This window comes from Crinia signifera, chromosome 11 (genome assembly GCF_055691185.1).
Source record: "Crinia signifera chromosome 11, ASM5569118v1, whole genome shotgun sequence".
Classification (NCBI taxonomy): Eukaryota; Metazoa; Chordata; class Amphibia; order Anura; family Myobatrachidae; genus Crinia; species Crinia signifera.
The window spans coordinates 80,829,280-80,853,915 of NC_139227.1; the positions used below are offsets into that span (position 1 = coordinate 80,829,280).

The following is a 24,636-nucleotide window of genomic DNA, read 5'->3' on the forward strand; positions in this document are numbered from 1 at the left end:
CTTCCAGCTCCACTGATTCACGTCCCCATGCATACACAGCTTGTCACAGCCAGATTCTCTCACACGACAGCTTTCGTGTCTTTGATTTATTACACAAAAAGGCAATAGATAAAAATATCATTCAGTAAAAACCAGATGGTTAAATGTTTCCAAAATCTATTACTGTAAGTGTAACACGTAATAACACAACCCCTGCTGTGACATAGAACAAGCCACATAGGCAAACTGTGGCCTAAATAAAAGCATCTCATTTTATATGGGGACAAGACTCAGCGAATGCTCAAACCTTTATATTTTATTTGTATTCTGCCCACAACAGAAGGAGGCTATCTCATATAATACTGTACATGTGTGTTCCTAAGAAGCGATGACTACTCTAGTCTACAGCAGTTTATACAGACCAATAACATTTATCTATATGACGGAACTAATGAGGCAAGGAGAGGAACAGGCATAATTATAGTAGGGATAAGAAGACAAATAATAGTTTTGTTAGCAATTAGACAGGATTAGGAAATTAGCTTGAACAAAGACAGATAACTTGTCACAGAACACTAAAGTGCAGCATATATTCTCATGCCAGGACTATGGGGAGATCAGCAGGCAGCATGAGGAGGGGGGGGGAGGGGGAGGAGGGGGGCAGAGTGTGAGGTAAAGGAAATAAAGACTCCTTAAAATAGCGAGAGGTAATGAGATGCAGAGCAAGAAAGGAGGGAGGTGCGACTCTGCTATGACGATACATTCATAAATCTGTCACACGTCAAATGCTTTGTGTGCACACACACACTCTAAAGATAGACCCCACTATTAATATTCATAAACGTGTTTTTCAACATGTCATTTTTCAGTAGAAATACAATGATCACATATATAGTACATGCTAAAGTGGCACTAATGAACCCAGGGGTTTTGTTGAAAAGAACAATGTTATAGTGTAAAGTTTCACTACAGAAAAGAGTGTTCTCAAGACAAATAAAACCAAAGGGGCCTGATTCAGACCTCGCACAGGCGATGGTGGAGGAGTGCTCATGGAGCGAACGCTTCCGGCGAGTTATACACTCACTGAGGCATTCGCATAATGATGGACAGGCAGGGGGCGGTAGCAGGAAGTGAGTTGCTGGCTTTCAGACTATGGGCCCGATTCAGCCCCCCCTCCCGTCCTTGCCCCTATGCAGAGCTCCGAATGGATGTGCTAGCGCCTGTACAGAGGAAAAGTCATTCAATGGTTACTTGCCATCAAATGATCTTTCCTCTTCTCCCGGCGTTCACAGCCGCCAGGTGACCCAGGAGCCACTTGGCAGCTGCATGGATTTAAGCGAGTTCGGAGTGGGTGCTAACATCATGCACCCGCCCCCTAGCAGGCAAAGGAACATCTGTTATGGCCGGGCACTCCCACCATTTTTGTGGGCACGCACATGAAATGCCAGGGGTCCACCCCAGCACTCCACCCGTCTCTCAGTCAGGCTGTGAGCACCTTAGCATAGGAGACATTTTCCAAAGGGGCTCGCAACATGGCCCTAAACCGAAATTGTGCATGTGCAGTAACCCTACCATCAGACAGGGGCCGAATTCGGACCTGTGCGTGCAAGTCTGAATAGGCCCCTATATGTTCGGATCCAACCACCAACATGACAGATTTACCTCAGACACCCCTGAGGTGCGGTGGAAAGTCTGTGATGTTGGGTTACTGTAATCAGCGGTGATGTCCACAGCCACAGAGCACAGAGACTGTGCATTGCTGCTCATTGAATACAGGCTTAAGTAGGGAAATAGAAAGATATCTACATGTCATAAGAGTGGATCTTACCCGCAGCAAAATCTCGTGTTTCCCATCTATTTCCTCTGCTTGTTGGAACAGATGACTGGGGAACTGCAGAGAAATAAAGATACCATTACAATATGAGTAAACGATAAAATATACCGATTTATACATAGAGTAGGGTCCAAGGCATAACTGCCACAGGTGCAGGGGGTGCAGCTGCTATGGGGCCCTGAGCTGAGTGGGGCCTATCTTCTCTGTGTAAGTTACATGTGTCATATGCATTCATCACCGTTGGCTGATACACTGGAGCCTTTACAAATGTTTGCTATTGGCCTACAATTATCAAGATATGGCCCTATTGTGTGCATCAAGAGTTCTCAGAGTAAGAAGTTGATGGCAGAGAAGAACCATTTGGCCCATCTAGTCTGCATCTTTTTTTTATCCCTATTGCTCCTCTTAAGCCCTATTTCATCCTTATTTCCTTGTAATGATATCCGTATATCTATCCCGTGCATGGTTACATTGTTCCACTGTCTATTAGAGGGTACACACCGTGAGATATGCCCTATTTAATGCAATTTTGCTTATAGAAGCAGGCAGATTCCACCTACCAATTTAATGTACATGGCTTGCAATGCATGTACACAGGATATGGGCACTAGATCGACATTGTTAAAGTTGACCACTATAGGTCGACATGAAATAGGTCAACATGGCTCAACAGGACCGGAAAGGTCGACACAAGCATTAGGCGACAATGGGAAGGTCGACTGTCAAAAGCAGTGCCCGAAGCATGGCAAGAGCAGCATGCCAACTTACGGTGAAATCAGGGCCAAAAATACTGTGAAAAACTCATGGCGGCCCTTTGACCTTCCCATTGTCGACCTAATGCTTGTGTATCATTTTTTGGAATTCAGAGATAAATAATACTGGAATGATTGGGAATAATTCAGTTTACACACATGTAGGATGGTGTGAGATGCACATAGGCTGCACGGTGTATGGGGGTTATTCAGAGTTAGCGGATGTGCGTATTCAGTTGTAGAAGGGTCAGACGTATTACTCACATTTGCACAGACTGGGAGTTTTGTATGCGAGACAAGATAGTGGATTGCCGGATTTAGCAATTCTCTCGCAGATTTGCACAGGGCAGGTTTTCTGTCTGGGAAGCGGCTAAACTACTCTCAGTCATCTGCAAATTTGAACAATCGGGTCTGAATTAGGCCCACTGCGCATAGCCCCAACCATCTTCTTCTGTACGGTGATGTATACACTTCATTGCCATGTGCCTTAGGCCGGGGGAATCTCATCCAGCCCAAGGTTTACATTACAGCTGCACAGTACAGGGCACACTGTGTGAGACCATTTTTAAATGATATAATACAGGCTGAGTATCCTTTATCCGAAACGCTCCGGACCACGAGCATTTCCGATAAGGGATTTTTATGGTTTTTGGATTTTTTTTCACCTGGTCCCACGGCAGTGTCTTTCAGTGTCCTCGGCGTCCCCCTGCGTCCACGGCGGCCTTCAGGATTTCCTTCAGTGATCTCAGGGGTGCATTGTGCGAGTTTGCAGGCGCACCGGTGATGTCACTGGTGCGCCCACACACTCGCGCAATGCACTCGTGGGACCACTGAAGACGCTGAAGAAGATCCTTGAAGGCCGCTGTAGATATCGGGGGACTTGGTTAGTATGAAAAAAGGGGCAGGGGGGGGGGAAACACACACAAAAAAGTTTTTTGGAATATTTCGGATTAAAGCTCTCTGGATACGGGAGACTCTACCTGTATATGTATACTGTATATACAGATGTGGAAGACAGTCTGGCCGTTGTTAGTACTGAGGGGAATGAGGAATATAAGTTTTACATTTCCAGTACAAGGTTTCAAGTTTATTAAATAGCTTGAGAATGTAAATTGCTGACAATGAGGATACGAGAACAGACACCCATGTGTGTTTATGTGGCTATGAGCGAGCGTGTCAGCTCCCAGAAGGCACCTGGCTTGGCTGCGTTGGTGTGATGTTGGCATTACGGTCAGAGTGCTCGCCAGCAAACTCACTAACACTGGATATCTCACACCCACTAAATGAGGAAGCTCAGGATCAGAAAGACGACAGTATAGGGAAACAATCTCTTCAACCACTGAGGAATTACAGCAGGTTTCAGCCACAAAGGGACCTGTCTCTCACATAAGAGGATTACGGATTTAATTACAGATCATCTCGCTGACCTGTGTCATGGGCACGGTGAGGGTGAGCTGGTAATGCCTTGGTGAAGACTGTTCTGGAAGAAGGGTTACAACCCCCTGACCCTTATTGCAGCATAGCAGAGACGAGGGTCCACATTGTAATGTGCAGGGAATGTGTCAGACATACTGTAAGGCAGTTATGGCGGTGCAGTGTTTTCTATGTTTCATATTCATTTACCTTTAGGTTGTGTTTATTAACAGATTTTACTGGAAATATTGTTTGTGACAAAAATGTCAAATGAAATTCAAAATAAGGCGTGGGATCATCTCACAGACAATGTCTAGGTCGGCAGTCAATAGGTTGCCACCGAAAGGTTGACATGGACTAGGTCGACAGGGTCTCTGAGATGATGGGCCTGGTGCCTTGCGGAGTAGACACACGTTGCTGCCCGGTCACAGTCCACGTGGATGGTAGAGCATGTAAAAAAAGATATGTCAACCATTTTCATGTGTTGACCATTGCCATATGGACCTTTTGTTTGTGTTGACCATTTGTCCATGTCGGCATATTGCCTAGACCTAGACATTTGGTGTAACTTAGGTTGGCTCAGTAACCTGTGAACATCGCTGCTTACTGAGCACCTGAGGCACCGCCCGCTGCCTGGATGAATCCACGCCCAGTGTTAAGTGTTTGGTCTCCTGCCCAGCTGCAGGGACAGTTCTCTCCTATGTAAGCTGTCAGCATGCTTGGAAAGGGAATCCAATACAGCACAATACCACTGAGGGGGTATATGAGGGGCTGACTACTTACCGGCAGTTGGTAAAAGCGGTCAACCCCATTAATGTCATAAAATAGTGACAGTTGGCACAAGTTCCTCACCCAATGGGACTCCATTTCTCCTACCTCCTTCCTTTCAGCAGCGGCTGCAGCTTCACTTTTGGCCTGCTCCACGTAGGTCTTCAGCTGCTGTGCTGTGCTGAGCAAGGAATTCACCATCTCTTCCAGGTACAGCCAGGGCCTCTGATGCTCCGCCACCTCCAACCCATTCATCACTCCGGCTGAGGATTCCTTAGTGGGAGTGCTGGGTGCGAGTGCCAATGCCGGCAGAGAGGACAACACTGCAGAGAAACAGGAGACAAGACCAACGGTGAGCACAGAGGGGAGACACACACCCGTACACAGAGTTGTACAAATCCCTGGGGTTACCCAGCCCTTATCCACATGTCTGGGGGCAAACAACAGGTGTAATTACCCATAAGTGAACCCTCTCCAAACTTTGCAATGGGCAAACATCCTGTCATATGCATGTGGGGGCAGGAGTTAGTTGTATAAGACCCTGCACCACCCGTAGCTGCGTATGCTCAGCTCCAGCACACGCGGAGCACAAACAGGTACGGCATAAATGTCCTGTGTCATCTCCGCTTCAGCCCAAACAGAGAAAGGGGCTGATTCAGAATGGCAGGTATAATGGCTCCATGCTAGGTGCAGGAGATAGGTCTGAAAAAGGCTTAAAGTCTTCATACAAACGACGTATCAGCAAAGCTTTAAATACATGTCCCCAAGACATTCCCAAAAGTCAGGGTGGTTCCATGCCATGGCAATGACACTTGCTCTAGCTTACACCCCAAATCGTCCTGACTCAAAATGGGGTGGACATACTCAAAGATGTGGAAAATCTTATCTTTGCATCTGCTGTATGGAAAAAACATAATTTGCACCTGCTAAGAGAGATCGGTGCAACCCAGTGTGCGACATATGAATGTAGAACGTAAATAAATATAAACTGTTGTTATCAAGGAACCTATGATTTGCAGCAGGTGAGGATTATGAACAGAGTTGCGGGGAACATCTGTGCTACAGTAAAATGGTGTGGACACACATGCCGATCCAGCAGCCGCCGATATCAGCAGCAGCTGTGAGCAAGCGGGATGCAGGTATTGGCTAGTAGTGTAGGAGGGACTGTGCGGAGGGTGGGAGGGAGCACATTGCAGCAGCATCCTCGTTCTGAGATAGTGGAAAGAAATGCTATTTATTGTAAATCGATGGTGCAAATCGCACTGTGTGTACACAACGTTTGATCTCTAAATTATATTAGCGGTTTATATTCAAGTTCATTGTAAAATACCTTCTATACCCCGGAACATCCATCTATAGACAGAATCGAGCAATAGATAACACTGGCATTGACCAATATTCTCCATCACCAATCCAGTTTTGATCTCGGTCATCTTTGAATAAAAGTTAGGTACGGTACGTCAGCAAAAGCCGAGAACGAGAGATAAAAAAGTAAAGAACCCTTGTTTTTTTTAGCAATCACAGAAAGACAAAGAGGAGCAGCCGGGGTGACGGAGGAAATGTTTTCCAGTTGTGTGTCTGATACTTCTGATGCCAATTTGCACCTCATGGTGGCAGAGCTCTGAGCACTTTAAGGCATATACAGATATATCCCTGTGAAGTCTCACATCCAAGGATTTGTGCTGCCAAAGTTATTTAAAGCAATAAGCCATGAGGGAAAAGACTCAGTATGCAGCAAGCAAGAAAACACAGAGGAAGACAGAAAACCCTGTACTCAGGACAAGTTCTCATTTGTAATGTCCATGATTATGTAACCGCAAAACATGTTATTGGTATGATGCACAGTACAGTGTCAGTGATGGTGTTGTGGCTTTATGAAGATAAAAGAAACAGCAATAAGACAAATCATCTTAAACAACTAGATGATGGCAAGCACCCTCCCCTCCTAATATGTCCCTCACCTGCTGCCCCTGTGTACACATCTCCCTGTGCAGGACTTTCGGTCAGGATAGTAGTGGTCTCCGCAGTGGCTTCTCTCTCAAAGGCCAGGGACTCTGTGGTGGTGATCTGTCCGGATGACGTTACAGTGACTGCAACAGGAAGATCAGGCTCATATTGTGACCACAGTACTTGTGGATGGAAAAACATACTGAATAAAAATACACCATTAACAACTTTTATCAAATACGTTGCTTTTCCTTTGCAGGTGGCTATTGTAGTTTTCGGTGGTGCCTTTATTATATTAGTCAGAGACCGTCACTTCTGTTGCCCTTGGATAGGACTGTATTGGAATGTATTTCCAATTAAGCGATTATTGTCTGACTCTGTGGGGGTGATTCTGGTCCGCGCCTATGCGGAATGTGTGCTTATGAATCACACTGTGTATGTGTGGCAATGGCTTGCAATGGAGGTTATATTTGAAATGTGAGTGACAGGCTCTGTTTCTGGGAGGTAACCGGGGAATCCTGCAAAAATGAAAGTACTGTATATCGCAACTGAGACTGTGTCTCGGCCTGCGACTATGTGCAACCATAGGGCTTTAAGAGGTTCCATATTCAACTGATCTGTGAGGAACGCAGAAGTTTGTCTACAGACCTAAACAAATAAAATCAGCTTTTCATACACTTTACATATTGATCACATTCATATTTGTCTACTCCTCCGGAATGGCCATGAAATTTCCCACAACCCCAGAGATTAGACCACCCTCCCAGAATCTACCCACAGGGCCATGATGATGTACGTGAAGCCATAAGGCCCCTGTGGAATTCCCCACATTATATCTCCAGAGGGGAGACTCATTATTGGGGGTATTCAATCTGTGCCGATATTTCCCGACAGAGGAAACATTGGCACTCACCTATTCACCTATTGCTGATCCACAGACTTTCCGACACGCAACAGCTGGAACATTGAATTCCAACTGTCAATGTGCTGTCGGGACGAAAATGGTCCAGGATTCCGACTGTCGGGATGTTCCGACAGTCGGAATCCTGGATAGAATACCCCCCGAGTATGACATTAACCTGCACCACATCAAAGATATGCTCTGTGGTTTATTTGCCCCGTCACTTCTATCAGAGCCCTTCCCTGCGGCTCTCTGGTTCTTACAGGTGGTTTCTGCTGTAGATGGGAGAAGGTTGATGTTCTTAGTTGCATCTTTTTTAGCTGAAACTGCTGACATCTCTCCCTCCTTTTTACGACGCTTGTAAGGTATAAAGAGGCGCACTGGGCCACTCTATTGGAAGACAAAAACAGATCTTATATCTTTTTTTTTTAAATATGGACACAGCCCAAAATTATGATATAAAATGTATCCCTACATACAGCATCATACATTAACCAAAACGTGGCTGATACAAGTCTGCACTTACATTTAAGTGTTGTGAGGATTGCTGGTATGAATGGTGTAATATAAAGTATATGATACCATAACCTAATGATATATTTATTTTTTTAAACCGCAGCAACAACAACAACAACAACAACAGTGGTTATCAGAAAATATGTAGCATAAAGAATTAAACAAACAAAGATAATAGAAGGCTGATAATAAAGCACAGTGAAAGAATCACCTTCCAACCCGGTCGAGCTTAGCCATGTTGACATATTCCCTGTGTCGACCTTCAGTGGTTGACCAAATGCATGTGGACCTACAGTAAATGGGGTCGACCTAATGACCATTTCCTGGGTGAAGTGAATAAGATATATTATACTTTTCTATGTACATATGGTGAGGAACACACTGCAGCATCTATATAATAATAGCGGGTGGCTGTCATGCGTCGGACATGTGCAGTGGGAGCTGGGGCGTACATCCATTGCCAGTGACAGGACAGCCATTGTGCAGAAGAGAAGGACAGGGTATAGCCGGGAGGAGAAAGGATGGGACGGACAGAAGTGACCTGAACATAACACCATTAGCAACCGGGATTCTGTATCCGGGTGCGACTCGGCTTGCAAGCGCTTTCATACTGGCGCCCCAACCCACACTAAAGCCGAGTGGGTGATGCCATCGGAAGGCGAGGCCGGGGTGGCATTGGAAGATGAGAGCATCTCACAGCGGCGGCATCTGCATAGCAGTGAATGGAACCCGGGTCGCATTGATCACCCATTACTCTGTGCGGCTGCATGCGAGCGGATGTGTAAGCATGTCAGTGCGGGGATTCGGGTGACGTGGTGGGCATGCCATCAGAGACGTGGTGTTTACCTGATCGTTAGGCAGCGAATATATGCAGCCTAGCGAGCACGTCTGAATCGGGCCCAAAGTTTTGCCCTCCCCCTCAGGCTCAGGTCCTTCCGAGCTGGATACATGAGCAGCACTACTGCCAGCCTTGGCAGGTCCCTCACACACGTACTGTAGGCAGACCAGACCCTGCTCATGCCGCTCCTTACTGTGGGGCAGAGGTATTAAGCCTGGGGAAGTGATAAAGCAAAAGGTGATAATGAAACAGCCAATCAGCTCCAAACTGTGAAGTTACAGGCTGTGCTTGGAAAATGAAAGTTAGAAGATGACTGGCTGCTACTTAATACATCTGCCCCTGTGATAGGCTGGTAATGGTCTCAGGCACCTGAGTGGGCAATGAGGTGGTATGGGGTCCCGTCTCTTATCAGGCATTCACTTATGTTAAGCACGTAGTGGTGCTGTGATGATGTCATAACGCAAATGAGCTTCAAGAGTCTTAGAGCTACGGGCACATGTAAAGCAACCTTGTGTAGGAGGGCGCATGTAAAGGTTCAAAAAGAAGCTACATCAGGTTGATGGGACGGGCTACAATCACTATGGGGCAGCCACGCTGGTATTAGTGCTGGTATTAGTGTCTTGCATAAGTGTATGTGCAGAAAATCTATTCAGTAAAAAGCATTATTCCGCCAGTCACAGGTACAAGACAGCCTTCAGCAACACACAAGATCTCTCTACAAACAGGGGGCAGTGAGTGCAAGAGAATATAATGAGGGTGGTGAATTTGGCATGGGAGTGTGGCAAGAAGACAAATTAGATGTACAGTAATGGGGTGTGAGAATCAGTGAGAGATTTTGGGAGAGTTTTCCCAATTTTTTTAAAGCAGCAATCATTTACACTGAAAAAAAAAACAGGTTGACTTTGTCATGTAACCGATTGTCGCTTTAAAAAAATGGGGAACTCACTTTCTGATTCTCACACCCTGTTATATTTGGCCCATAGTGTTAGGAGCTTTTTTCTGAAGCACACATATGGAAACCACCTTTACAATTCTGCCTTTTCCCCAGCATGATCCTTAACTCTGCATCCAGGTTGCACTTAAAACTCAGCTAGGGTGGCCAATCCTGGGATCAGGATCCCGGGATTTGGCCCCCAAAACACCGGGATTTTAATCCCGGAATTGGAGTTTCCAATCCCGGGATTTCGGGATTAGACTGCGCATGCGCAGTCTAATGCCGGGCAGCGTCTGAGCAGGTGCTCAGCAGCTGCCTGGCTTCTCCCATCCCGGGCAGCGCGGCTCTGCGCATCGTGAGGATGTCAGAGGTCACGCTGCACAGGCCGCCTGCCTCTATCCTGTCCCCGGACCAGCTCGCCCACCCGCAGACCAGCCCGCCCAGCAGCGGACCAGCCTGCACACCTGCCGGCACACCTGCCCACCAGCAGACCAGCCCGCTTACCCACCAGCGGACCAGCCCGGGCTCCATCACCCCGGCTCGCCCACCCAACCGCACCACGCATCTGTAAGTAAATATGCAGGGCGGCCGAGGCGGGTTTTTAATATTAGGGAAGCCAATCCCGGGATTGGGCCTTTTTCAATCCCGAATTCCGGGATTGAAAAAATGCCCTGGGATTGGCATCCCGATACACAGCCTAGAATGTAGAATGAGATCTGTGTACATGCTGATTTTGGCTAGACATCTTAGTTTATGATTGCATTATGTGTACCATATATACCTTTCTGTGTTCTATATTTTTCTATTTCCGTAGTACAATAGTTTAAACATTTTCTCTTATTTTGAATGAAATATAAAACAGTTTAGCACCCCCCCCCCCCACACACACACACACACACATACCCAGCTTGCACTTTCTCTGTGACATGTGTCCCTTACCAGGCTGAGGTCATCGCAGCAGGCTGCACAAGTACAGGACGCGGCATGCGGGGTCAGCAGGCCATCCTGAAAACACAGGTGCACAGGATTACAGCATTACACTATGCAGAGCCCTTTATCACAGTAAGATAATTTGAGGCTACTTCTATTCCTTAGCACAATTAGAAAAAAAGACTGAGTGAGAGTCACGCGCTATGGGGCAGGGGGTATTCTGGTTGATTCGCTCGGATGAACACCCACATCATTGGATGGTCGCTGAGAACAACCTTATCTGCATCGCATTCTGAGGGAAGAGGGCGGGCAGCTGACATCAGCTCATTACCAGCCGCTTACTCAGTACGCCAAAGGTGCACAAGCAGCTCCTGCATTAAAGGGGTATCCCGTTTCTAGAAACTGCGGAACAGCATTTGCATAAAGACGCAGACAGGACCATGAGCCACTCTGAATCAGGCCCAAAGCCTCTTGTTGTAAGTTCCATTCAGCAGTATACAATGTAAGATGCATATGAAGCCCCATACACACTAGAAGATTTTCTTAAAACATATCACAAATGTTGGTCCTTCTAAGCAATAACAAAACACTTAGGGGGGGTATTCAATCCCGGACGCTATTTCCACCTGTGGACAGCATTGAAGGCAGTTTCCGATAAAACAGATCTGACTCTTTTTCAAGTCGGACCTGTATGCCAGAAAGGGGCGCGGATTGTTGAATTCTCAGCCATCTTTCGACAATTTGCGGCCCTTTCGGCCAATCCACAGACTTTACAACACTCGACGGTCGGAACATTGAAATCCGACTGTCGAGTTGCAGTCGAGAGACAGAAAAACTGCATGGGAATCCCACTGTTGGGATGTTCTGACAGTCAGAATCCCAGATTGAATACCCCCCCTAAGTGTGTGCGCTCAATAGCGTTAACAATGCCCGCTCCCGTGTATTGTTAACAACACCCCTATTGTCTGAACTGCATGCTCAATGTTGACTATATCATCAATGAGGCATGCTGGGTGACATCTCTGAACGATATCGTTCAGTGTGTATGCGCTATATCGATCACCATAGATTATTGCCGATAACGTTAATGATATCAGCAGTTGAGCCTTCATAAGCCGGACTGTTACCACCATATCCTGACATGTTAAACATGACACATAACTGAGAAATGTAAAATGTCTGATCACCATAAATACAGTATGAGAGAGCATTGAAGGTCAGGAAAGCAGCTATGTGCATATGTGCTGAGTGATACGTCTTTGTTCTGTTTGTTACAAGGCTGCTAATGTTATCTGCAAAATGCTTAGGCTGCTGGAGGAGCGAATAAAAGTGACGTTGCCAATATATTAGATAAACAGTTTAAAGGGAATATGAAAAAGAAGTGATTGACAGTGTTGAATGGAACCAGCGCATCTCTATCCTCCCAAAGCGGTTCTCGTGATCACATATTCTTAAGGCCCATACACACACTGGGCGATTTTCATCTGAAAGCAGCTTGGTTTTGCCATTTAAGCTGCTTTCAGCTCAAAAGCTGCCCAGGGTGTACGGGGCGAGCTGGTGTGCGTTCCCGCATCATGGCCGGAGGCCGACGCTCATCTGCTGGTATTAGCAGCAGGTGAGTGATGGGGTAAAATGGGGTCAAATATACTGGTAGGTTAACTGGCTTATGAAAACAAAAACCCTAATGTATATATGTGTGTGTACATGAGATGGGATGCGGTCATTTGGTCAACAGCATTATGGTAGACAGTCATTAGGTCCACACCATTATGTCAACATGGGAAAAGGTCGATATGGGTCTAGGTCGACATAGGAAAAGGTCAACATGGTTCTAGGTTGACAGGTCATTAGTTCCACAGGTCATTAGTCTGACAGTGTCTAGGTCGACAGTGAAAAGGTCAACATGGGGTTTTTCACTGTTTTTTGAGCCGACATGTGCCGACAGGTGGTATTTCATGCCCTACCATCCACTAGAGCGTGGTGGGAGAATAAAATAGTGTGCCGAGCGTAGCGGTGCACTTTTAACTGTGTCCATGTCGACTGTGTTGACATTCAGGTAAAAAAACAGTGAAAAACCCCATGTCGACCTTTTCACTGTCGACCTAGACATTGTTGAACTAATGACCTGTCGAACTAATGACCTGTCGAACTAATGACCTGTCGAACTAACGACCTTTCAACCTAGAACCATGTCGACCTTTTACAATGTCGACCTAGACCTTTGTCGACCTTTTCCCATGTCGACCTAATGGTGTCAACCTAATGACTGTCGACCATCATGCTGTAGACCAAATGATCCCAACCCCATGAGATAGGGAACATAGATTGTAAGCTCCACTGGGTCAGGGATTATATGCGATTGGCCAAAATATGCTCCCTGTACAGCTCTGCGGAATATGTGTGCGCTATATGGATAACGGTTATCTAAGTAAATAATAAACATGGCTGAGCTCTGCGCTAAACATACAAAACCAGTGGCAAACATTTCCGCGTGACAGTGCCATCCAATAGCGCACTTACCTGTATGAGGCATTGCAGTGGTCTCCCTGCATAACGGATACTTCTTTTCCAGTCTTTGCTGCTGGCTCTGCCTGCCATGGCTTCAAACTCCGTAGGAGTGTACCACCCATCTGAGTGCTTCAGGCACCGGCCTCGTCCCCCTATTAGGTCACACACACACAGTGGCAAAACATACATGAAACATATAAATTGCATTAGAATGTTTGGTTGTTATCTGTGTTCTTTACATTGCCCATACACATCTCTCATTAAACCATGGTGATCATTTATAAATGAGATCCGATGTGTGTCCCAGCTTTGGAGATTTTACCTGCTGCACTGAAGAGTCGTCATCTACATGACATTGGTTACAGATCGGGAGCAGATCGTGTGCTCCAACAGATCGTGCGACCATCATGCGATATCAAGGAAATCATTGCACGGTCATGGTCGTTCTGGTGTGTACCCCACATTACAGTACTGGTGTATATGTCATGTGTACATTAGTATAGTCTCAGTAAATTGATTTGTAGCCATTAGTGTGGGAGGGAGATGTGTGAAGTGTCAGAATGTGCAGTGTATAGGTAGAATAGACAATCTGACTGTCTAGTTGTGAACCGACTCTCTGATTAAAGGTCTTGTGAAATGTCAAGAAAGGAACCGTACACAATATTTTAAACGTAACAGTATCCGTCCTTAAAAAGTGGCTTGTTATAAACACCTTATATGTCATGAGTAGGGCAGTACGGATAGTGTAATGGTTAGCATTCCTGCCTCACAGCACTGAGGTCATGGGTTCTATTCCCACCATGGCTCTTACTGTGCGGAGTTTGTATATTCTCCCCGTACTTGCGTGGGTTTCCTCCGGGTAATCCGGTTTCCTCCCACAATCCAAAAATATACTGGTAGGCTAATTGGCTCCCAACAAATTAACCCTAGAATGTCTGAGTGTGCATGTATATGTGGTAGGGATTATAGATTGTAAGCTCCATTGATGTCAATGTTCAAATATTCTCTGTAAAGCGCTGCGGAATATATACGAAACTGTTAATAAAGAAATAAATAACCAGCCAGAAATGTGCAGGTAGACACAAGAAATTGTATCATACTGTACCTGATCCCAGGCGGTTCTTGTACAGGATACCACTGATATTACGACACCGTACAGGCAATTCATTATCATACACTGACTGATCCCAGTTGTATTTTGTGCCATCTTTGTCTGCACCGGGGGACTGTGGGGTGGACGACCCATCAGATCCTAAACAAAGTGAAATAGTTAACTAAATATAAATCAAATGAGATTTTCGCTTATTTAAGATGTCATTGTTTATTTACTTGCATCCATTATTTCACAGATATCCTTTACTGTCTGGGTATATTACAGTACGATCCTGGTAGTGCAAACATTCTACTTCAGGCATGTCCAAACTATGGCTCTCCGGCTGTTTTGAAACTACAAGTCCCATCATGCCTTGCCACAGTTTTGCTATTAGGGGATGCAAAAACTATGACAAGTAATGATGGGATGTGTAGTTTCTCAACAGCTGGAGGGCTACAGTTTGGACATGCCTGGTCTATTACTATGACCAAGTCCCACCAATACCAATCACTATAATACAGGCAAGTAACCGCTGTGTCATAACGGCAACCACAGACCCATGAACCCTGGCACTTAGAGCGGTGGATCTAAGCATTATTGTGCAGGGGGCAGTACAATAACGGCATGCACACATGCCCAGGACCGCTGAGAGGTATGCCAGGCCCCGGTAAAATAGGGGGCATAGTCTAATTGCAGGAGGCGTGGCCACCTCCCGCAATTAGGCCACACCTCCAAAATTATTATGGGGGGGAGTCTTATTATCCCCCATACCTCTTCAGCAGCAGCAACACACTCCTACTGCAGTGCTGTGCTGACCGCAGGCTCATCATGAGTGTGCTGTAAGCACACCACATGCTGTACGTGTGGGCTGCTGCCCGGAGGGGGTCGGACCAGGTCCACCGCCGGGCCCTACCAGTAAGCCAGGGCCCAGTGAATGCCCTATGAGACATATGATAAGTCAAATGCATCTTGGCATACGTTGTGTACAAGCTGTGACTCTGTTGCGCTACATAATCTGGTTGAGAGATGAGAATTGTAGAGTGTTTGCTCCAGATGTTAGATTTAAGGCCATATGTATCATAGGAGGTGAGCAGATGTGGAGCCGCATGTGCGCAAGACTCATCTTCTTACACATTTACAAAACGTTTGGGATTTTTGGGGAAAGGTCTACATGGGTCAAGGTCGACAGGTCAATAGATCGACACAAGCAATAGGTCGACAGGGTCTAGGTCGACAAGCAATAGCTCGAAACGCGTTGGAAGGTGCCTTTCTATCTGAAAGTGTTTGAGGTGATGGTTGGAGAGAAGGTAAGATCCCACTATTTGACATCTGGGTGTATACCGGTACTACACCGTGGATCAGGACCCCATCTCCTTACCTCCCTCATCACATCACAGTAGCGAAAGACACATTTTTTTATATTTTTAATTTTGGTGTGTTTTTTATGAAAATAAATTATTTTTATTATAAAAGAATTGCACACATTCTTTCTTTGAATGAGGATATCTGAAAGAAACCTTTTGAGGAGTGTCATCATCCAATACGCCGTGAGTACGGGTATGCACCCATCATCTAAAAGATACCATTATATGTGTCATTTACAACTTTCCATTGTAAGTAAGGTACGCCCCCTTGCTGACACTGGATGTTCTTTTTATTAACCCTTCAGTGAAAAAACAGACCATTATATCGCTCTATTTTCTAAATCTTATCTTTTCATATACCCACCTTTTCGGAGACGAAACCTCAAGTAAAAAGTACCATCAACTAGAAGGATCTCCATGAAAAGATAAGTATAGACATATTCTTCATTCACCGCCATCTTTTCCAGAACCCTACCCCCCTTCTTTTCGCTTGTACATTTAATGGATCAATAGTGATTGGTCCACGTGTTTTGAAAATACAGGCAGCAGAATCACAGGAGCGCCACACTTAATTCCAGCTTTCTAGAAAAAAAATTCAAACACAGTCTGTGACATTTAGGAGAACAAAAGAAAAAGTACTCTCTTTTTCTGGGGGCACTGCTTTCTCTAAAACTTAGCTTTTATTAAAGTCAAAAATATTTAAGAATAAAAAGGACACACATTGACACTGACCACCGCATATATAACCAGCTTGTTTAACATTGACTTAAGACAAATATTAATTAAAACTATTCTGAATCTAGCATGAGATGTCTGTAGTTTCGCAATTAGCATCAATTAAAACAATGTTGTTCATACAGAGTATTGTACTTTACACTTGCTAAACAAATAATTGCACAAATGCCATTTGCACAAATGTTGTGGTGTGAACTAACATACCACATTAACCAATTAAATAAATTGATTAATTGATCAAAAGATATTGTCACACTAGAACACCCACTGTTGTATTGCCCTGATTTTCTTACTTGAAACAAAGTCACTTTTTGTTTGTTACTGTTTATATACAATACTGTTACACAGACGCATTGTATTGTGATAAACTTTGTTTCTTTAGAGTGTGACAAATCTACACAAAAATATTTCGCAGTGTGTTGCTTATGATATCCTAGATATCCATCTAATTTTTGTGCCAAATTCCCTTACCAGAAGAATCAAGTGTTCATTTTGAATCCTTATGCATACCACAGCAGTAATTTGTATATAATAACAATTCTTGCTGAAGGGAGACAATTAAGTACAAGTACTTTGATAGTGCTGTGTACTTCCAGTATATGTTGATTATATGTGGTGTTAGTGTCAATGTGGGTCCTTTTTATTCTTAAATATTTTTTACTTTAATAAAAGCTAAGTTTTAGAGAAAAACACTTTTTTCAAAAGCAGTGCCCCCAGAAAAAGAGAGTACTTTTTCTTTTGTTGTCCTACATGTTCATTTACTCTCAGGGGAGCACCTCCACCAGCCATTTTTTATACCTTTGCTAAGGCACCCCATTGTATTATTGTGGATTAATAATATTGTTCTGTATGCAATAACATACATTCGTGTCACATGCTTGTGCACCAGTTTTCCCCCAATTCCCGCTTCCCGTAAAAACAGTCTGTGACATGGCAGGCAGGAGCTGATTGGCTGGCTGCTTATCACTCTCCATTGTATCACTTTTGAAACTTAGAGAATCTGGCCCTAAATCTTTTTACTTATCACAAAATATCTCCCATCTCGACCACTCCGCTCTGCACAAGATCTGCATCTCTCTTCTGCACGGATCACCAGCTTCCATTCACTATTACAGGACTTTCATTGGGCTGCTCCCATCCTATGGAATGCCCTTCCACGCACAATAAGACTCTCCGCTAGCCTCCAAACTTTCAAGGGTTCCCTGAAAATTCACCAGGCAAGCCTATCATATTTAAGTTTCATACGCATAACCCTCTGAGGCACTTATGTATTATATAGCTTCCCTTCTGGACTTGTAACTTGGTGGGACTGCTATACTATTACTGGTGCCTGTCCTTGTGTTTCCCTCCTATAGCCCTATAGACTGTAAGCTTGCAGCAGGGCCCTCTTACCTCCAAGTCTGTCTGTTGTTACCCAGTTTGTTTTATCACTGTCTACTATTATAAAGTGCAACGGAATCTGCTGCGCTATAAATAGAAACTGTTAATAAATGAATAATTCTCCCTCCGTGCCCTAGTGGATGGTAGGGCATGAAATACCTCCTGTCGGCACATTTTGGCTCAAAAGAACAGTGAAAAACCCCATGTGGACCTTTTGACTGTCAACCTAGACCCTGTCGACCTAATGCTTGTGTCTACCTGATGACCTGTAGACCTAAACCCATGTTGACCTAGACCCATGTTGACCTAAAACCATGTCGACCTAGAACCTTGTCGACCAACTTGCTGTAGACCCAATGACCGTATCCCTTACAAAAGGAGCATCTATTTTTTCAACACCCCAATTTTAAGGAAAACTTTGCTTCAGAACCCCTAAGCCCCCCTACAAAAATGACTAATTAAGCATTTGTAGGTATCTAATTAGAATAATTGGTCCATAAGTACTTACTTTCTGCAGTACTGTCCTCCTCCTCTGCTTCCCTGCCATGCTGGTATTCTTCTGAAGCTGTGTGAGATCGATTGTGTAAGTGTGAGTGTGAACCCCTGGCAACAGTGTGTCCTCTGGTATGTGTGTGCGCGTGAGAGAGAGAGAGACAGAAGAGAGAGAGAGAGACAGACTTCCTTGTGTATCTATGTCAGCAGAAAAAATTACATCTCCCATAAGCCCATTCTTCCACCCAGCATCCTCCTCATCAACTGGACTGACAATTAGAGATGGCCATCGTTGCCATTGATGGTTGTCATCGATGGCAAAAGTGCAACTGGCCATCGATAGTGTATAAATATTCAATGGATGACCATCGATGTTTTTACATATCGATGGTCGTCCATTTCCTTTGATTGATTGGTCTGCGGACCAATCAAAATGCGGGGGCGGGGCTTCGCAGGTGCTCCGTGTCCTGGCATCTTGGGGAAAATGCAAAAATTTAAATATTTGTTTAAGCTTGACATCGATGGTGGGAAACCATCTGGTTCTCCCCCATCGATGGCAAAACTATTCGACATCGGCCAAAAAACCATAAACACTTTCTTAGGTGAACAAGTGTTTTGAAGGTTAATAGAAGCCCACATAACCGTGGGGATTCAAAATTGTGTGTAGGCAAAATCCAGCACCATCACTGAATATGCCCCAATAAGGTGCAACACGTCTTCCAATGTATATTACCCATGGAATACAGTACTAATCCAAGATAAACCAGAAACACTATGGACGCATGCCATAGTATAAACAAGGTGATTTAGGCTTAGAACATAACTGTTATGTATATAGTGCCAGCAGTTCCCCTGCGCTTTTTGGGAAGAATAGAATGTATTCATGAGATTATGAACGGTTTGCCTATGACTTTTCAAAGCTAATTTTAGCAAATTAAATCCTTGCATAATCTATTATGTAAATATTGCTGATTATGGTCTCAGCGCTGCGAATGCATGCATTAACGCTGAATCCTTTTTCAGTCATGTTCTTGTTACAGTGCAGATTGGACATTTCAGCTACACACACACTGATCTACAACTAATAACCGGGCGAGATAGAGGTGGATGAGAAACTTCATTAAACTCTCAGCAAAGTAACCACACGGAAACATTGTAAGGTCAGTCTAATGATAAAGGTAGGGCCCCATACACTACAACGATATGTCTGACCCTAAAGTCGGATGCGATTTCCCCTGGACCTTCCTGGGAGTGATTCCACCCGATTTTGTACTTTGGCGTCAGTTTTGCATAAGATATATCTCATGCGATTGATCAAGCCAAGATACATAGCATGAGATATATCTTATGGTATACAATTGTATTTAAGATATATCTGAAGGGCTGGATTAGAGGGCTAGAGGGATTGGAAACGTCAATCAAACTTTCTGCCATATATCACATGCACAATAAACACTCCATTTCCATCTGATTCCATACGATTCTGATAAATCAATGGTGTAGTCCGAGCGATTTAAGGGCTCCTATACGACACTCACGGGACCGCGCATCGGATCGGTTCGGATGGGAAAAACATACATTGTGCCACTTTACAAACAATACATCGGCCCGAATGATTGAAATCTGATGAAATTGTGCATAAATGTTGTAGTGCAATCTTTACAGTCACCTGTGCTCTACCCACATAAACCAGCCACTTGGTTTTATCAGGTGTGTGCGTAACTACTCAATGCTAACCTCATGCCAACACTGGCTGTACTCTGAACAGTTATGATATAATGGGGGAAATTTATTAACAAAATTACGCCACTATTTGGTGTATACGTAGGCAGTCATATGCAAATATTTACTGTGCCGAAAATACGTCAATTCGTATTCATGGCACATTTATATCTGTATTTACGAATACAAATGCATATGCCATCGAAAGAATACGAGGAGGACTCACCATTCAGTCGAATGGTGATTCCTAATTTACCAAGCATGTAATATACGGCCACTAATTACTGTGAAAATAAGCCTGGAAAATACAACTCTGTTTACATCTGTGGCTAAGCCCACAGACCGGGGGTTAGGCCTGCCTACCAGCCAATCATGAGTGGGCATCGGGAATTCTTCGCTCCTGATTGGCTCATGGGCAGGCCTAACCCGCCTAAACAGAAGTTTGTCTTGTGTATACTGCGTTCCTGTGGACCCGGGGAAGTACAGAAGATGGCTGGTGAGTATGATTTCTTTCCACAGCAAATCAAAAGGACTCCACCGATAACAGTCGCATTCAGTCGTATACAAAATACGAATACGACCAATACGTAATCGTATTCTTAGTAAATTTTGACCAATGTATCCTTGTAAAGATGGGAATAGAGTTATACATACTAAGCCAGTTTACTCTGTAGAAATGTTGCCCATCTAAGGACCATCCCGCTTCATTATGACCATCCGATTGTAGGTGTTGTTCCCCTTGAGTAGAATTCCTATCTTTACAAGAATTATAGTACCTGAGCTGTACCCATGGAATGTTTAGGCATGCAAAGCAGAGAAATCTAATGTCCAACACAAAATAAGCTTCTCATCCCAAACTCTGCCACTACAGTCCAGGTTTTAAGGCTATACATGCTCGACTCCAGATGGTTAAATTAAATTGACTAAGGTTATAATTAAGTTGCCTGTGCTCAAGCATTGATATCCTTGAAACCTGTCCTGCAATAGTAGGGATTGGGCAATGTAGTACTTGTATCCTGATGTACACAACATTCGAGAAATTGTAATGTGCTGTACACATTAGGCCCAAGTTAGAGCCATTTGCAGGGCTGCTAATTATCGAAAGTGCACATACACACGGGACACAGTGCGCATACACACGGAACACAGTGCGCATACACACGGAACACAGTGCGCATACACACGGAACACAGTGCGCATACACACGGAACACAGTGCGCATACACACGGAACACAGTGCGCATACACACGGAACACAGTGCGCATACACACGGAACACAGTGCGCATACACACGGAACACAGTGCGCATACACATGGAACACAGTGCGCATACACGAGCCCTCTGTGTGAAGAAACCCAGCAATGGCTAATCTTCTCAGCGCGTATGCTGGCTGATTGACAGTCGGTCGGCATTTGGAGGAGGGTCCTGACCATTTTCAGGGAGAACAACAGGAAAGTGGCCATAAGGTCACGTAGGAGCACTGGTAAGTTTAAACTGTATCCAAATAGCTCAATAATTTGGGGAATTGAAATATTTGCACCAGGCAAGGCTGCAGCCACTTTAAAAGAATGTGTACCTTTAAGAACAAGAAGGGGTGTATAAGTGACTAAACCAAGGTCTCTGCCACTTTAAGAGGCCCTGTCTTGCTTGGGCTAATAATCAATCACTTGTAATTTAGACAAATGTATCCATTTATTAAAATAATAATAGAATAATTTTACTAAAAACACACTAGAGAAGTGCACTTCATAACAATATAAAAGAAAAAGAAAAGACATACAAGACACACAACATATAACATATACTACTGGCAATATCATTTGTTTTATGAGGCTTGATAGTGGCTCAAATTAAATAGAGGATTTTCAACTGAACAGGAAAGTTCTTTTGTGAGGCAGAAAGAGACTTTCAATATATTTACCAGTCCAGCATTAAAGCCATCATCTCCAGTGGCTAATAGATGTATACCATATATACTCGAGTATAAGCCTACTTTTTCAGAACATTTTTAATGCTGAAAAAGCCCACTTGCGTCAATAGGTTTTCCCAGTTTTTTGTTGTAAAGTTAGGTGCCTCGGCTTATATTCGGGTCGACTTATACTCGAGTATATACTGTAAGTGCTTTTTCTCAGACCCGTGTTTTATCAGGGTAATGTCCAAATCAGGATCTCTCCATTGGATTACCGGGACTGCACTCCGGACAGATGGTAATGGAATTGCTGCCACACTGTAGGAGAACCATAGGCACTGAATGACACCAGCAGGAACCAGTAGACTGGAGCTCAAAAACGCGTTTCTCCGCCTTTGTATCGACTACAGCTCAAACCAGGGAAGCCGCCGAGTCGATACAAAGGCGGAGAAATGCGTTTTTGAGCTCCAGTCTACTGGTTCCTGCTGGTGTCATTCAGTGCCTATGGTTCTCCTACAGTGTGGCAGCAATTCCATTACCATCTGTCCGGAGTGCAGTTTTTTTGTTTTTTTGCAGTGCTCCTTTTTGTTTTCAGGGAGGTCATCTAAAGTCAGCAGCGGCCCCAATTGGAGGAGAATCACTGCAGCGAAGAGTAAGTTCATGGCACTTCAACTCACTGCACACACTGGGGGGACACATTTGATGGTGCAGTGGTTGCGGATGGATTTGGTAGTTTTTGCAGGACTGTGATGCCTTTGGCCTTTGACCCCACACAGTTCACGTTTTCCAGGTCGTCCAACAGGTGAATTCATTACTGACTGACACATTTTAAAAGATCCATTGGTGGAGCTAATTATTTCACTTGATTCTGTGAGGAGACCTGGAAAACATGCACTGTGTGGGGTCCTGAGGATCGACTTTCAGAACCTGTGGTCTAAACTATATATCTGTGCGTCTTGCAGGATGTATACATGACATTCTTCTCACCTGATGTCATTGAAGCTGTTGGCACCTTAATATTCTGGGTTTCCACAATGCTGCCATCAGTGTGCACCACAATCAGAGTGGCTTTCTCTGTGCTCAGGCTGTCTCCTATCTGTAGGGAAGCCCTCTCTGCCTGTAATATACATGAGAATACAAAGTATATTAGGAGGAGTGATATCACCTTGCAGGTGATGCAAATGACAACATGTCAAGTTGTTCTGAGAGCTTATACTCACCAGGACATGGTCAGACAGAGCGGCTGTGCTGGCCACTGATGTGGTGAAGACATTCTCTCCTGGAGCTCCGACACTGGACACTGTGACTTCTATAGGGTCAGACAGGGAATCAAAAACTCATATAAAACATCTTACAGGTTATTGCACAGGCGGATGAACAGAAGCAAAGGACATTGCACAGTCATCACCATTGTTCATTCTATTGTGTATAAGTGACTATTTACAGTAAATCGCACAAAGTCAAAATCGCTCAGCGCATAAGCCTGCAGCCAGCCCTATTAGGTATTTGCATAAGACAACTCAATCTCATAAATAAAACAAAAGGCTGGTTCTTTATTTATAGCACGTAGACAGCATACACCTGGCGTAGGCAAGCTGTAGCTCTCCACCTATTGTGAAACTACAAGTCCCAGCATGCATTGCCACAGTTTGGCAGATCTTTAGTTACAGCATGGCAGGTTTCCCAGCAAGCAACAAAAGACACTCTCTGCTCTGGACAAACATATAACAGGAAGTAACAGGTGTTGTTAATTAGCAAGCAGTGATTCACAAAACATCCTACGGAAACCCAGACTGAATCTCACTAGCTCTGATGCTGCTGCTCTAAAGCCTGGACTGGATCTTCCACTCACCTCATGTGGAAGTATGCTGTCTCTGCCACACAACATTAACAATTCTTACTCAAACACAACATGAACCTGGGTGGATAATACGGTGAGCGCAGAGGCCCTGGTCACTGGTGTTACAGTTCCTTCTGCAATCATTAATTCTGGAGTTATTTGCAAACCATGAAGAGAAAGAAGCAAACTGGGAGCCAATAAGTCTCCATCCCAAAAACAAGACCCAAAATGCCATGTGCTAATTACATCTTTAGTCATATAATCTATAAACCAAAAATATACGACTCATAAGAGATACCGGGAATTTTTGCATACGTTAGCTTGGTTAAAACATACAGTATAATGCACAGCAGTTGTGCAAAACTCCATTATAGGTCAATGCCATTTCAGTCATGGGATAAGGGGGGGCCATTTTAGCAGTGAGAGAGTGCTCGGCCTTACCTATGTCGACCTAAATGCATGTCGACCTAATGACTGTCTAACAACTTGCTGGTGACCAACTGATCCACACCCATTCAGAAAGCTGTTTTCTAATGTACAAAACCATGCTGCACAGCAGGTAGGGCAGATGTAACATGTGCAGAGAGAGAGTTAGATTTGGGTGGGGTGTGTTTAAACAGTGCCTGGTAAGGGAGGGGGGGGGGGGGAAGCCGCCGGGTACCACTGGGACCCTCTGTCTTCCACCGCAAAGGACAGCTCTTAACGCAGAGCTGTCCTTTGGCATAATTATCGCATATGTTAGATCATATGCGATAATAATATTTGCGGTAGCCGGCTAT

The 24,636-nt window shown here is 44.5% G+C and overlaps 1 protein-coding gene across 4 annotated transcripts in view; it reads right to left on the bottom strand.

Annotated features, from left to right (window-relative positions):
• DEAF1 (DEAF1 transcription factor) overlaps positions 1–24,636 on the bottom strand; it is a 37,390-nt gene that overhangs the window by 8,095 nt on the left and 4,659 nt on the right. The window contains exons 2-11 of one of the 4 annotated variants that reach the window (XM_083165355.1): positions 23,238–23,326; positions 23,005–23,134; positions 18,401–18,457; positions 14,426–14,572; positions 13,333–13,472; positions 10,786–10,887; positions 7,858–7,984; positions 6,708–6,836; positions 4,855–5,069; positions 1,808–1,870 (exon numbers count right to left, since the gene is read on the bottom strand). In XM_083165355.1, coding sequence (XP_083021481.1) covers positions 1,808–1,870; positions 4,855–5,069; positions 6,708–6,836; positions 7,858–7,984; positions 10,786–10,887; positions 13,333–13,472; positions 14,426–14,572; positions 18,401–18,457; positions 23,005–23,134; positions 23,238–23,326 — 1,199 coding nt within the window. The remainder of the gene's footprint in view (positions 1–1,807; positions 1,871–4,854; positions 5,070–6,707; positions 6,837–7,857; positions 7,985–10,785; positions 10,888–13,332; positions 13,473–14,425; positions 14,573–18,400; positions 18,458–23,004; positions 23,135–23,237; positions 23,327–24,636) is intronic. The other 3 variants (XM_083165356.1, XM_083165357.1, XM_083165358.1) reach the window with 3 other exon arrangements.